The following is a 15,638-nucleotide window of genomic DNA, read 5'->3' on the forward strand; positions in this document are numbered from 1 at the left end:
AGCGAAATAAAAGCGGGATATGTAAATTGTTCCCTGGAATTTTATAAATCGAATTAATTAACAGATAAATCGTGATACATATTCCCGGAATTTTTAAAGCGTTAAACTTAAAATTTAAAATCGAAATAGAGGAAGTCTCATTACTGTAAATCATTAGGCGACTGAGTTACTGCCCATTGTTCGGCGCAGCAGTGACATTATTATGGCCGTTGATGAATCGCCGACGAAGAATAAATCTCGCGATACCGATTGTATTCTTTGGCACCTGGTGCTCGGAAGAAACATCTCCGTGATTAAAAACTTTTCCAAAAATTCCCGTTTTCGAAAATATCGCAGCATATATAAAGTTACGAAATTTTCTTGTTACATCTTCCGGAGTAAACGCTCTCATATCGTCCTCACTCGCTATCTACTTTGGTCTTCCACTCGAAGGCGATCTTCTCTCGTGAAAATTGCAAGAAAAATTCTCGATCCCGTTCCGAAATTTCACGAATTCGTGGATCTCACCCTAGTCGCAATTACGCACGCTTCGCTTAACTACCAAGGCATCTCACTTTATTTCGGATGCCGGCGTGAGACATTTTTAACTCACCAATTAAACGGGCGAGCAGGGGAGAACACGAGTCAGATGGCGAGAGAGGATGGGCGAGAGACGCTGGGGTATACGATGGAAATTCCGAGCTTCTCGCATTTCTTTCAGCACTCTCTGCGTTTGTCTTTTTTCGTTTACGTTTGCGATGAAACGGCCCGCGGTCCTCTCGTAATTAAAGAAACGGAATTCTAACGATCACCGCCACCCCACCCCGCAAAGCAACGCTTGTCTCGAATGGCGCGAAGGTTTTACAAGCGCGGGATACACTCGGCTTCAGAAGCTGGGTACATTTATACAAATCTGGAGAAAATTACGAGAAGGCTTGAATATTTCCGAAGAGAAAGTAATCTTACTTTTCAACGAATAAAAATCACTGACGCGTTTATATCCGAGAGCAATGATGAATTATGTAAGCTTAACTTGACCTTTCACGTATTTTCTTAAATATATCTTATATATTTAAGATAATTCGGTAATCCGTTTACACGTTCGCGAAATTATGCCAGAAAGAGAGCATAAGCGCACGAGAGGCACGAGAGAGAAAAAAAATTGCTGTGGCTTAAAAAGAACTTAAAAAGACGCACCCTCGAATTTTGTATGCACCGCGATCGTTTCTACAGCAGCTTTTGCAGGAGCATCGCCGTACAGCATGGGCGGTGCCAGCCAAGGCACCCCGACGCCGATGATGTCGCCGGCGCCGCCCGGAGGACCGCAGGACATGGCCGGATACAGCATGGGAATAAACGGCAGCGACTACGGCTCGCAGCCGTACAACGACGGCTCTATGGGATACGATCCCATGCATCAGGTAAATTTTAATTTTACATAGCCTCTCAATGCTCACTGTTTGCGCGATGTTTCCTCCTTAGCCAGTATTAGTAGTCAATGTCGCCTGCTTTTTTAAATACTCATTTACTAGCATGAGCTTACCCTACAATGGTATGCATCACTATGTAGAAAATAAACAATTACGCTGTGGCTCGGAAACGCACTGCCTCTGAAAGTATATCCGGCAGCGTTGAATGTCATCTATCTCTAGAGGTGAAGAAAGACTATTAACGAAGCCAGTTCGTACTACGAATACCTCGAGCGACTTTTATCTTGACGAGATCTTGTGTCTTACGCGGTTAAGTTTGTGAATTAGACATATTACCTAGATCAAAAATTCCGTTTATTATTAAAAGTTATCTAATGAATAAATTATTGCGTGTCATTATTTTAGATTAATTTCACTCTTTCATCTGTTTTCAGGAAATTATCTTTCAATATTTCGAATGACGATTATTATAAATTTTGGACGCCGTGATATTTCAAAGTTAAAATTAGATATCTGAAATCTTTATTATTTTGTACATATTTTTTTTGCCGAATTTCGTATTTGAGATCGCTCAAAAAATAAAATCAAATATGTCGAATATATATATTTTTTTATTTTATTTAATACTCCTCAAAGTTATAGCTCCCGATTAATTCGAATTCCTCAATATATTATTTATCAATATTGCAGATGCCATTACTCGAGTGTTCATTTTCCTTCTTCCGCGGAAATCATGGGAGCTTATGAAGTTATTACTGAAATCTGCTACCTTCGCGCAAATCGCATCTTCCATGCAGTTCCAAGCCACGGCATTGCATCCCGATGAATGCATGCGCATTTCACCTTTCGCATACTCACACTCACTACAAGAGAGAAAGAGGGAGAGAACGAAAAAAGAGAGAGAGAGAAGAATGATATCGAAAGAGAGAAAGAGAGAGTCAGAGAAGAAAGAATAGCGGTGAAGGAGTCTGCTTGAGCTTCAGGATGATACGATGCCATATACAGGGAACCGACTCTCATATAAAACAACCTGAATGCATAAAGAAAGCATTACGGATAATGTCGTTTTGGTTTCATATTACGCGATTGAACTTAACTCCACCTTTTGGTTTTTCTCTAGATTTCCACGATTTTTCAGATCTATGAGTGGGACGCGTCTCATTGCGCGTCTCTTCCGTTCCTTTGTATTTTCTTGGGATTGACTAAAGTGTTCGTACACTCGAAGAAATCTAATTGACCTCTAGGACTTAAATTTACATGCGTAGTACCTCTTACACCCCTGTATATGGACGTGCGTGCATGCGAATGCGTGCGGTTAGACGTGTGTGCGTGTGTTGCTGGAATATGTACTGTAGGCCGGATACGCTATTTGCTGGTCCTGTAAAGACGGGCTCGAGGGCGCCGACAGTCGCGGTGCGAAGGGTGTGTTGGGTAGGGGTGCCTAGGGTAGAATCTACACAGATACACATACGCGCGTACAAACCCACACACACGTAACGACACACGTACATACACAGCCTAGCAGCCAATAGCGCCAGGTATTGCTTAGTATGCATTGGAGTTGCTAAGTCACTTTTTAGGCAGGGCCTGGCTCTCTCACATATTAATGGAGCTAGTGGATGCGCGCTGCCTCTCCTAACGAGTCGCTCGGCGTCCCCTGCGATGCGTTGCAAACGCGACGAAGCGAATTTGGACGGTGGTGAATTTTGCGGGATTCCTCCGGACACGCTCGACAGTCTTTCCTCCGTGGAGGGGTTCCTTTTATCAATCTTTGATAAATACGCTTCGTGTTGCTTTTCTCATCGAACGTCGTTAAGGACGCTTCGCATAAATCGTCAGTGATCTTCTCGTTCCTCTCCTTCTTCATTAGATTCTTAAATTCGCCGGGGACTATATTTATAGCTCGGATTTGCTTCCGTAGTTTATTGCACTGCCCTCTCAATCGGGCCGTTTAAATTGGCGCAGACGTTTTCATAAAGTTTCCCTTGAAAACTTTACAGAAACTTAAAGGATTCCAGGACCGAAAATATCTCGTCTTTGCAATTCGCAAATTGACATATACACATGCTAATTTCCGCCTTGATGTCCTCTCACACACGGATGCGTCCTCGTAGCCGTTGCTAGCGCGGCTCTTCGTTCTTCGAACGTAGTAAATCTCGCTGACGTACAATTTCAACGATGTCGCGTGACACGGGGAGTGACGTTAAATTAAATTTGCGGGTAAACACAGCGAGCGGGAGTATTCGGCGAGCCTGGCAGGGGATTCCTGTAGGAATTTCTAGCCGATGGATCCAATATCTGACATGTCAATACGCTAATCACTTGTCGATGTTTCGCTTCGACTACAATTCTATCGCAGGATAAAAAAAATCGGTTACGTTCGGTTCCGGTGAATTATTTGGCGAGGAGCTTATTCGATCCGCGAATGCCTTTCCGATCTGCAAGACACGAGATCATATTAAATTATCGTTCGACGAGATCGCACCAATAATAAGTCGCGCAGGGTGGGTTTCCTATTTTGGAAAGCGCATCAAACTCGATTGGAATCGGAGCCATCTTAAGAAAAGCCCGGGAGGAAATTAATTTCGTGGCTGATCCGGTTCACCTCGAAATTCCACGATCGCGCGGGACGTGGTGCCGCAAGGGTTGAAATGAAGCGACTAAAATGCATGCTCGTAACTGCGCTGCTCCGCAGTCACTTCCGGCTTCTGTATAGCTCTCTCCTCCACTTCTTTATCGATCCGAAACGGAGCCCGTCTTCTCCCGTATCTTCTTGCCGCCGTTAAGTTCCATCAGTTTTATCGTTCGATCGATGCTCCTTTCAAACTGGTTTTCGTGGAGAAACAAAACGCGTAGCGAATTTACGGATCAATTTTGTTTTTAACTAGTTTCACGATAAACCTCTTTTCCGCGATAAACCTTTTAGTTTGACCGATCTAAATTTTTAGGCCATCTTGACAGAAGTAGAAAAGCGATATTACATTCTTTTACGGATCAATCGATTCTTCATGTCGTTTATTAGGAATATCATGCGTAAAGTATTTCAATTTAAATTTCTAATTTCAGTCCACGTGTCAACTTTGTCTTTAGCTAGACGTCTCGTGGATTCTAATCCGTTCCGTTGTTCCTAATGAGCTCGAATTTGCAATTTCTTGTCACATCGATCTCGCCAGGTCTTTGCATCGCGCACACGTGATTGGTTCTGACAGCGAAGTTCGACACGACAACGGTTTTAACAGCGAAGTTCGCGACAACAACAAATCCCCTCCCTTCGACGCTGCAGCTGGCACTAACTACTTTTCCCATAATCGCATACGTAACAAATGAGCATTCGCTTTGTACACTCTTACACGAGCACAAAGAGCCTCTCTCACACGCCGGCCGACTGACTCTTAACATTTTGCACCGGTCAAGTATAACGTAATCCACTTGTACATTCCGTCATAATCTATCTTATCCACCGCCTCGTTTTTTTGTCTTCGCCGTCCCACCTGCCCCCTCACTCTTTTTTTAATCTCGTTCTAATCAGCTGTTGGTTGGTACTTCGAATCTAACAAGTAACCGTAACAGTACGGAACGCGGAACTGTGTTTGTTGCAACGAGGAGCCGGGGCTGGCTACGGATGAAAAGGCACCTCGTCCGACGAAGGGGAAGGGAAGCGTTTTGGAGAAGCTTTTCCTTCCCAATTCCAGCCGTTTTCGGATTGCCGTCTTTTGCTATTTTGCGCGCGTACCGCCGCCGCAACGTGTGCGTTACTAAAATATCGAGAATGACACGTTGAGAAGAAAGACGGCGCATTGTCGCAAGCACAGTTCTGGTATACGGTCTCCGCTACCCCGCCTACGTTACTGTCACGATCCATTCGGTCGTCTGCTGCGCCGTCTCTTCTACTCTCCATCACCTTGACGATCCGTCTCTCGGATGCTGCGCGAAATCGCGCGAACGGTTCGCGACTACGGAGACGATATCCCGGATACGAGCGCGCATTCTCCTCTTATCGTTTCGCGAAGAGATTACGTTATGCAAATTTAAACGAGAAATTTTCAACTAGCCGCACAAATCGGATTTAACTTTGGAAATAGAAGATCGCAATCGGACAAATTCTTGTCAGGATCTTAAATTACGATTCGACGCGATGGTGCTTAAAAAAAAAAGCGAAAGATCGGAAACTCCAATCCGACTCAATGACGTTTTTTTCTTGATGCAGATGAAACGAAATTCTTAGAAGGCGACAGAGAGTGAGAGAGAGACCCCGGATCAGACAGTCACGCAAAAGACACGCAGTCGAAGCTAAAATAGAGAGCGAGAGAGAGGGAGAGAAAGGATGGGAAAGTGTGAATCGTGCGAGACAGAAAGATAGAGGGATGAACGCGAATGGGGGAGAGAAAAGGGGAGAGAATGAGATCACACAGCCGGGAAAAAAAATTATAAGACGTGAACGTGAAAATCGGGACTGGTGCGTGTAACACTGATCTCGGCCTCTCGTGCTTTTTTTATTGTGTTTCCAGTGATGCGTCAGGCCGGCCTAAAAGCGCTCGCAATCGTGTAGAAAGAAATTTCGCCGCAAGCTCTCGACACGAGATAAGAGAAAAAAACAGAGAAAGAATGAGAGAAACATTAAAAAAGTTAGAGATGGCGAGAAAGAGAAAGTGCGAACGAGAGAAAGAGATAGAGAGAGAGAGAGATGCCCGGGATTAGAAGCTGACGACGGCCGGTCGGGACATCGTTCTCCGTTGCAACAAGCGTCTGATCTCTTTCCCTAGAACTCAGTTCTCAAAGAAAAAGAGAAAGAGAGGCATTTGAAGAAAGGTCGTGGATTTTCTGAGAAACGAGAGTTCTCGAGGAGACGTTGTTAGAATCCTCCTCCGGCTCGCGAGGTGCCAGTTCCATTCTCATCTAACTCGTCGATCAGTGCAATATGTACGCAGGCGGATCCGCGCGGTCTACGTGTTCCGAGGACGTTTCGAAATTTCTACTCCAACGTCTGTGCTTCGCGGAGGCGTTCCGACGGCGGCGGGATTGTCGCGCGTTCATCTGCAGAGGAAGATCTCCACGCTCCGTAGACCCCGAGAAATAGAATTTATTTTCGAACTAAGCTGCGCACGAGGGAGGGAAGAACCGCGTGCGTCGCGACGCACGTTAAAGATGCGTACGTGATATAAAGTCGAGACAGCGATCTTTGGATAACTCGGTGAAGCTCGCCGGTAACGACGTTGCTAAGAATAGAGATAGAAATTTCGTGAAATTTCGGCATTACGGAGGGAAGGAGCGAAACTCGGCGGTCCCGATCCCAAGTTACCCGAGTATCGATAGAGGTCTCATTTGACGCGCGTCCAAGAATGATAATCTCTCTTGTTTGACTTCTCTCGTATCGGTCTGCCATCCTGAAGAGTACGTCGACATTGGAAGAATTGGAGAACGCAACGCGCGGATCGAGCTTTCGGACTTGGATCTTTTCCGTGGTGTTCCGTACCGAATTTCCCGTACGCATCGAGACGACCCGCATCGAGGAAAGCGGAGGGCTCTTCGCCCGTGCGTTTGTTATACCCTCCAGAAAGACGTCCTCGCCTTCGAGCTCTTCCCTTAGGATTAGATCTCGCTAAGTGTGCAATAAGATTTTGATATTGGGACTCTTCTTTATTTTTTAGGTCGTAGAGATACGTTTAGATAGGCCGTTTGTTACGTAGATAGTAAAAGTTGTGGTGGCAGCAAGCGATAAGTTTTTAGTTTTTCGATTGTTAATCGCGGCGAGTGTCTCGGGCGGGTGCTGAGGAGGCACGAGCCGCGTTGCTTTCAACACTGATTCTTCCAGTCGCGCAAAATTCGTAAAACGGGGGCCTTGAAATTATTCGCGCGAGGGGCGTTCCCGTTGCTTCCTCCCCTTTTTACAGTTTTTGGCATCTGAGAGATCAACATCGGAAGACACACCGGTGACGTGAATAATCACACATGAATCTGTACCCGTTTGTACATAGATATTCGACAGCATACACGCACCCTACGCATTGCGCGCGGTTTCATTACGTCGCTCTTTACACGGCTTTCGATACTTAATCTTTAGAGATTTACTTAAAGGCAGCTCTTTACACATCATACATACACACACATACACAGTTTTCACACGTATGATATGTATATATAGGTTGATAGAAGGAAAACAAGGCAACGTTGGAGTGTATCTTATAGTTGGAAAGATACTAGGGCAGATAGTTTTCGTGACATGCATGGCTGCATGTAGAATTTCAAGACACGAGAGCCTCCGAAGCGAAAAGTCACTGTCGAGATCTTTCCTTGGATGCAATCAAGGAATATACACTTTCGCAAGTCACGGAAGATTAGGAAACTGTCCGTAGTTTATAAACGCTAATTTAATGGATTTGAAAGATGTCAGAGTTACGTTAATGCTATTTTCTGAGGCCCACGTGTGTACTGGTTTTACAAGGTAGTACGTGTGTGCGCGCATTTGTCTTTTGATCTGAGAAAGAGAGCGAGAGAGAGAGAGAGAGAGAGAGAGAGAGTGTGTGTGTTGATTGGGGATATCTGAGTGAGTAGGCGGAGGAGCGAAAGGCGGAGAGAAAGAGCGTGATAGAGAGGGAGTGAATGCAATCAAAAATCTCATTGTAGCTCGTTTTGCAGAGTTCAGAATTTCGCATAGACCAGTAGAATAGACGCCGGCCCGTTGCATCGGCAAGTTCGGAAGGAGACTTCCCGATTCGGCCTCTGTCGATTACTTCGATGGTGAAATGACACCCGAGTGACAAGTTTCGTGGACGAGACAAGCGCTCGAATCCTTCCGAGACGCGGATAACGAGAGACAAGTGATCGCGAGTAATAACGAGAAACGGTTCCAGGATATCGGGTTTCGCTTGCTGCGAAATCCGAGTTGCGCGACAGACTTGAGACAAACTTGATACAAGAGTACAAAGAAGGTACATTTAGGACGGTGTTCGTAGTCGGTTCTTATATTTAAGACCGTTTTAAGTACAATCTTGAGATGTCACAAAAGACGATCTTCAGAGTACTTGGAATGTTCGCTACGTAATGCGGAAGTAAATGTCTGTCTCTCGTTGCCGGCGTAGCCGATACAACGTGGCCGAGCTTGGAGAAGGTTCGGCATACCCGGCGAGATGAGCCGGGTAGACTGAACGTTCTCCGTTTGAGAGCGAAAGCGCGAAGCGAAGCAAAGTCTTCTTTTTACCGGGTATCGAGGCGAGGCTTAGTGACCAATGACATGCTATTTTGTCGCCATCCTGCAGGGGATAAAGACAGAGGGCTAAAAATGCAATTGCAAAACAAAAAACAAACAATCGAAAAACATGACGCAGGGCAAGGCATTGGCTGGGGGGCCAGGCGCGGCGGGATGGATGCAACAGCGCGAGGCGGTGCCCGAATTTCCGCCTCTCCACGATTCAGCGGACTCTGATTCCGACCGGGAAAACGAAAAGCGACCGCGCGTCTAAAGACACATACATTGGTTCTTTCTTTCTTCCCCCCTCACTTTTCCTTTCGAGGCGGACTACGCGCGCGGACGAGATTGCTAGGCGAGAGAAAGAGAGAGAGAGAGAGAGAGATTGTGCGAACGATGGCAAACGCTGGAGAGGAGCGAGCGAGCGAGCGAGCGAGCGAAAGAGACGAGAAAACCACATATTAACGGGATCACACAACACAGCAACGCAATCTCATGGACACGACACGACACGGTACACGAAAACGTATACGAGGCATACGACGCACACGGTCGTACCGCTGGTGTTTCCTAATAAGTAGCGTTCGTTTTTTCGATCTTCGAGCGACTCTCTTCTCGTTTTGGTTCTGTATCAGAAGGAGGAAGGATACGTGCGGAAGTACGCGTGGACCGACCGAGCCGTAACCCGTCGCAGGAGGCAGGTGACAAGCTCGGAACTCGGAAGATGAACGGAGCGATTAAGTCGTCTGGCTGTTGTCTGTTATCAACAAACGTATACGCGAGCGTACCTCGGTGCTCGGGATCGAAGAGAGCCGGGACGGTTAACCCTGACGCTACAACTCTCATTTTTAGTGATCGAGAAACACCGTACGCCTCTGTTAGACGTATATTATCAAAAAATTGATTTAATAATTATTGTATCATTTACCGTAAAATATAATCATTGTTCTTTTTGGTTTACTTCCAAGATAATTTTAATGCATAGTTTGGATTTAAAAAATTTTTATTTTATATATACATATAGAAAATAAAAATTTTCAATATTATATATATGTATATATAAATATTTAGAGGTAAAGAATCGTATTGTCAAAACAAAGTTAATTTACTTTTTTTAATACTAGACACCACAGACGCGCGCTTCGCGCGCGCTATTTAGCTTTAACATTATGCTATTACTATTACACTATTAACTTCTTGATACACACAACTGTCAAAATATATGATGACAACTGCAAATGAAGTAAACGCAGTGAGAGAACCAATCGGCATCGCGGAAAAGCGACAACAATAAACTTCGATAGATTCGAGTGTCGACTTTACATGCCTTTTTTAGATATGATGATGATGAGAATGATGATTAATATAGGATGATACCAGGAGCTGAAATTGTATAATGATAAAGGGTCTTATGTCCATTATTACTAATTCTTAAGATACAATGTTAAAATCATATTGGAAATTTTCATAGAAATAATAAACCCTTCAAATCTTGTTGTCTCTAAATTCCTAACAATGGAGATACGATTCTTTGCCTTCAAGGTACAGATATATATATGTATAGTCGGTAGGAGGAGAAGAAAAGTGTGTTGAGGAAACTATGCAAGTACGTCTGGGAGACGCATAGTTGTAGTGTCAGAGTTAAACGCGTCTCCGTTCACGTATCCTTGTTAGCCGGTCTTGGCCTTATCGAGCAATTTTTCGTGAGAGGCGGCGCTCTGAAGCGCAGAGAGCGGGCGAGCGAAGTGAACGGAAGGAAAAGACCACGCGAGCGACGAAGGCGTAGGTCAGCGTGCTCTCCTTACGGCGGAAGTTGGTTTCTCTCAAGACAATAGGTCGACGTACACGCGCCTAGCTAGGGAGAGGAGCGTACACGGACCAGTCACATTTACAAACTACAAATGCTACAACATTAACACGGATATGGCGTTTCCAAGGCCCTTTTAGACTCGATTGTTGAGTCCAAGAGTAGCGTTCGTCATGATTTTATTGCCGAACAAAAGGTGAACTATCGCCTTTAGTTTTCTTTCTAAGTTCACTCGATTTTTTTAAATAAGCTTGTACAAATCTCTTCGGAGATCGTAGTTTTTATTTTTGGAAACGCTGTGCGAAAGAGCATCGTCTTTCGCAGCACACATGAATACACGACTCTTTTCCCCGTGCGACTTTATGTTAATGTCTTGTTACTCGTTCCTGACATGTTAATCTTATGTAATGCTAGCGAATGTCTCCTACGTTCATTCATGATCGATATCCCGTATCCTTTATTTTCCAAGTTCCGCTTAAAAAGGGCAATCACGATCCTGGCATGTTGCGTACGTTCGAGCTCGCTGGGAAAAATAAGAGTCGACTTCTTGCTTGGGTCGCAAGCAATTCGCGAAAAAAGTTCGTCGATGAAGAGTGGATTAAGAGTCCCTTTTAAATATAACTGATAAACGTTAACTTTACATTCGTGTAGATAGCCATTTGAACGACTCTGATATAAGGAAATTCTTAGATTCTTAGAATTTGTTTGGATGCTCTCCCCGGAATCGGAATTCCTGGAATACGCGTGTGACGTCACCGTGGAAAACTTCGACGTCGCTCAGAGTTCTGAATCCATCGGTCCGTTTACTAATCACAATGCGGGGCATTGACCAAGGATCGCGATTGCATTGGAAAATCGATGTGCATGACTGTATTTTCGCGAGCGAGGAAAACTCCGAGCCGCTTTTCGTCCCTCCCGTTTTCTTTTTCTTTTTTTTGTAATTGCGCAACCGAGCACGAAGGTCTCGTTAAAATTTGTTTCTCTCCAGTTATTTTTATTGTCTTCATCGATTCATTGTCCGCGACACAAAACACACACACACACACACACACACATTCATTTACACATATATGGAGCGTCGAATCCGAAATCGGCAGCGATCTGAAAAGAAGCGCGGCCGATCGATCGGATTCGACCCCGAACACGTGATTGCGCCTGTCTACCCTTAGTTGGCCGTACGTACGTAGGTACATATATATTGTGTATACGTATATATATACATGTATAAAAAAATATATATATTATATATACATTCTATACTTTCGTATCTGTATAACTCGCACGCCACTCCGCGTGCGGCGGGAAAAGAGATCTCTTGTTGTAACGAACCGAGCAGAGGACACACGAGGATTGCGTTTCGAGTGGAAGAGAAAAAAAAAGAGAAAAGAGAAAGAGATACCCGGGACGTGAGCGCGCGCGCGTGCACGGTCGCCCGAGGGCGAGTCGGGAAACCCGGCTATCTTCCGTGGGTAACCGGGAACGGGTTCGTTTGTCGCGGATGTATGTATACGTCCGTATCAGAATCTCGGAATCGTTTGCGAGAATCGTTTTCGGCTCGAGGAGACCGGACGAACGAGCTAGGTCCTTCTTGCGAATCTTCTCGGACGATCTTTTTTCACGCCAACTGTGTGAATTCGCTCGCGCGCGTACACGACCGGATGCTGTTTGCTTTCAGGAGCTGTCGCCTTGAAATCCTTAGGAGAAACGCAGGAAGAACGCATACTGACAAACTTAAAAAAAAAAAAAAAAAGAACAAGCGAAAAAAAGAGAGCGTGTGTGTGTGTGTGTGCGCGCGTAAATGCGGGAGTGAGCGAAAAAAAAAGAAAAGAAGAGAGAGAGAAAACGGAAAAGAATACGAATACGAGACCGCGTTGTTGTCGCGATAACGCTCGCGCAATCCGATCACCTCACTATCTGTGATCCGAGGCTCGCCTTTGAACGGCGAGTAATACGAACTAAAAATCGATATTAAGCTATTAAGATTACGTAACGCGTTCGTGTCTGGAGGCACTCGTGTTCTCGGCCTAATATCGGCCAGAATTCTCATCTAATTCGCCCCCCTCTCCCCCGCCGCGGATCTGTCTCGACGAGAAAAAAAAGTCGACCCGGACAGCACGCATGTCCAAAATCGGGACATGAGACGTCTTTGAGGCTTTTTAAGAGATCTTTAAGACGTCTTACGATATTACGTCTAAAAGACGTCTTATTGACGTCTTAGGTCCCGATTTTGGACATGGTGCTGTTTGGGGGAGACATCATCGATTCGATATCAACTCGCGCGGCCGAACGCGTTTCCACCCTTGCCTCGTTTCTTTCAATTTTCCACGTTACGTTGATGACCGAGACTCGAGAACGTCGTCCCCCCGGAGTTCAGATCTCCCCACTCCCCCTTCGAGACGGACCTCGCGAAGTGGATCCTGCCGGAGTATTTCGCGCCGAATATTTGTAAGGTTTTTACGAAGCGAAAAGTCGCATTCCGAAATTAATGCACAATACAGGATGTCCTATAAACGGCCTGCGCGCGCATGAAGGGGGGTTCGCGATTCGCTCCGGAGCGATATTTCGCGATCTGCGATTTTCGGACTCCCCGACTTTGGTGGCTCCATATACCGACACGAATGCTTCCAGCCATCGACGACAGTGTTTTCCCCCCTTCTTACCCCTCTCATCTGCGATCCATCAGGAGCAAAAAAAAGATATATAGCGGAACGCGGAATGATATATAGCAGACGCGTTGAGAGAAATAAAGGTGCGAGAATAAACGAGAAAGAGAGCGAGAGAGAGAGAGAGAGAGAGAGAGAGAGAACGAGAGAAAGAGAGACAGAAGCAATGGTCCTGCGACACAACACTAATGTATACGATTTTTCAACACGAAAATATTATATATTGTAGCTATATATATAGAAGTATATATAAAAGAGGATAGTATATAGGCAACCATAACGGCTAAAATGAATCATTGTAATAACGATGGTAATTAGTACGGCGAAGATTATTATTATTATTATTATTAGTTATTACCTAGTTTATTTTTAATTATTATATTATTGCCATTATTATTATCATTGATATTATTATTATTACTATTATTATATATTGGCGGTTCTCGCATTGTGATAATCGCAAAACTGTAATTGTAAACATCATGATGATAAGTATCTATGGGTTATTAAAGTTTTATCGTCGACTCGAGAAAGAGAGAAAGAGAGAGAGATGTACATTTATTTTATTTTGTTTTTCAAACGTTTCTTCACCTTGGTCGGAGTCACGATTTTTTTTTGGCCTTCTTTCTTTTCCGCTTCGTTTATAATTAATGAATTGCAGATGGATCATTTATATTGCCTAGCACGTAGGTAAACGAGGAAGAAAATAAAAAGGATATCCAATTGTCACATTGTATAAACAAAGCCGAGGCGAAGATCGGGGGAGTTACGAGTATCCTCCGAGCGATTAGGTGGTTAAACTCTGTTGTTAAATGATATGTCGCGAGCGAATCGCTCGGCTAAAGATCGGCTGTCGAATGCGCGGTTCTCTTCGCGTCCCGTTCGATGCATCCCCTCACCCCTGTTCCAATCGCACCCTGCTCGAACGTAAAACTTTCGGTAGTGAAATGCAGATTGTTGAAACGCTCGACATGATTTTGCAGATCGACTCGCGTATGATCGTCGGGTGGATCCAGAGGATCCACACAGGCTAGCAAAAACGGTCGATCGTGAGTGAACGTTTACGGCGAGCACGAACGAGCGTAACGATCTCTTTTTCTTCGGGGAAAAAAAACGAGAGAACATACTTGATGTAAATCTAAGGGTTCGTTCGCGCTCGTTGATGCTCGTTCGTGCTTGTTCATGCTTGTTCGTGCTCTTTCGCTTAAACTGGATTCAACTTCACGCGTAACGATCATGACTCGCTCGTTCTCGAGATACATCTGAACTCGCTGCTTATTTTTTTATACGTGGGCAACGTAAAACACGACAAGATCGATCTCGGTTTCGCGTCGGCCGTGGGCAAGCGGATGATCCTCGCGACGATCGTTCGAGATCGCTTCTCCCCTTTTCCTCCCCCTGCCCCGGTCTCGACGGCGGCCACTATCTTTAGCCGAATCCTTCGCCGATCGTGCGACCAGTACAAGTGCGTTCCGGCACAGCTAGTATACGAGAAAAAAAAAGCGCGCCCGGGGTTCGCTGTAAGCGCGCCTCCGGGCGTCCCTTTATAGGCTCTACTCTTAACATTTAATAAATGAAACGATAACAAAACGAAGAAAAGGGAAAAAAAAGAAATACAGATCGATAATACCGACGCGACGTGCGAGAGAGAGAGAGAGAGAGAGACACGAGAGAAAGAGAGAGCGTGTGTGCGAGAGAGAGAGATTGATGAGAAAAAAATAACGTTTAAGCGTACTTTATGAAAATACGCGCGGTATAAGATATTATTATATATTTATATCCTTCGTGCGCTCTTCTCTTCCTCTCCCCCCTCATCCTCCTCCTTCACCCTTTCCCGGTGCCCCGGTCTCTCCGTTTCTCCTTCGCCCGCCATTATCCCTCATCGCTCTCTCCGACTTCCGTCTACGCGCGATAGCGGAGAGAGAGAGAGAAAAAAAAGGAGGCAGATGTAGAAATAACGAGAGACGGTCGTACACGCTCGACGTGCACGCTGATAAGAACGCTGATTGTTAAACTGCATTTAAACTTTTTTTCCTCCTTTTTCTTTCTTTTCCTTCTTTTTTTTCGCCTCTCGAAGTGTCATCGGTGTCACGGCGTTAACTGTCGTCGCTTAAAGAGCAACCACCCCCTCTCCGTACTAACCACCCCCCGCCTCGTCCCACCGTCTACCCGACTCTCTCGACCAAATCTGCCCGATGATCCCCGGTGTCGCGCCCACAGAGACGACGATATTTTTGGATTGATTTCTTCGTGTTTCGAACAAACACGCGAGCGCGCCTTCTCGCTTCGCCTATTAAAAACACACCGGAAATATACACGCACCGCGCGGCGGCTACCTCTCCCCTCCCCCCGCCGCCGCCGATTTCGTATACGCATTTTCGTGCATGATGATCTCAGAGCACAAAACGTCCGTGCGCGGGAGAAGACGATCGTCGACGTTGTGGCCCGAAAGACGACAGTATACCACAGAAATCATTGTATCGATTCGAAGCATTATGATAAACTTAATAAAAGGATCGAAAAAATATGACGCATCTGCGATTGTTCATCCCCCTCGCCCCCCCCCTTTCCGC

The 15,638-nt window shown here is 45.3% G+C and overlaps 1 protein-coding gene across 9 annotated transcripts in view; it reads left to right on the forward strand.

Moving 5' to 3' along the window:
- Exd (PBX homeobox extradenticle) overlaps positions 1-15,592 on the forward strand; it is a 54,806-nt gene extending 39,214 nt beyond the window's left edge. Inside the window, exons 7-8 of one of the 9 annotated variants that reach the window (XM_071790036.1) lie at positions 1,213-1,400; positions 1,550-1,819. In XM_071790036.1, coding sequence (XP_071646137.1) covers positions 1,213-1,400; positions 1,550-1,651 — 290 coding nt within the window. In that variant the 3' untranslated portion in view covers positions 1,652-1,819. Of the gene's footprint in view, positions 1-1,212; positions 1,401-1,549; positions 1,820-1,843; positions 2,136-5,616; positions 8,011-8,665 lie in introns of those variants that run through there. The other 8 variants (XM_071790034.1, XM_071790037.1, XM_071790038.1 and 5 more) reach the window with 8 other exon arrangements.
- Positions 15,593-15,638: the final 46 nt, after the last annotated feature.

The sequence above is a fragment of the Temnothorax longispinosus genome, chromosome 10 (assembly GCF_030848805.1).
Source record: "Temnothorax longispinosus isolate EJ_2023e chromosome 10, Tlon_JGU_v1, whole genome shotgun sequence".
Lineage (NCBI taxonomy): Eukaryota > Metazoa > Arthropoda > Insecta > Hymenoptera > Formicidae > Temnothorax > Temnothorax longispinosus.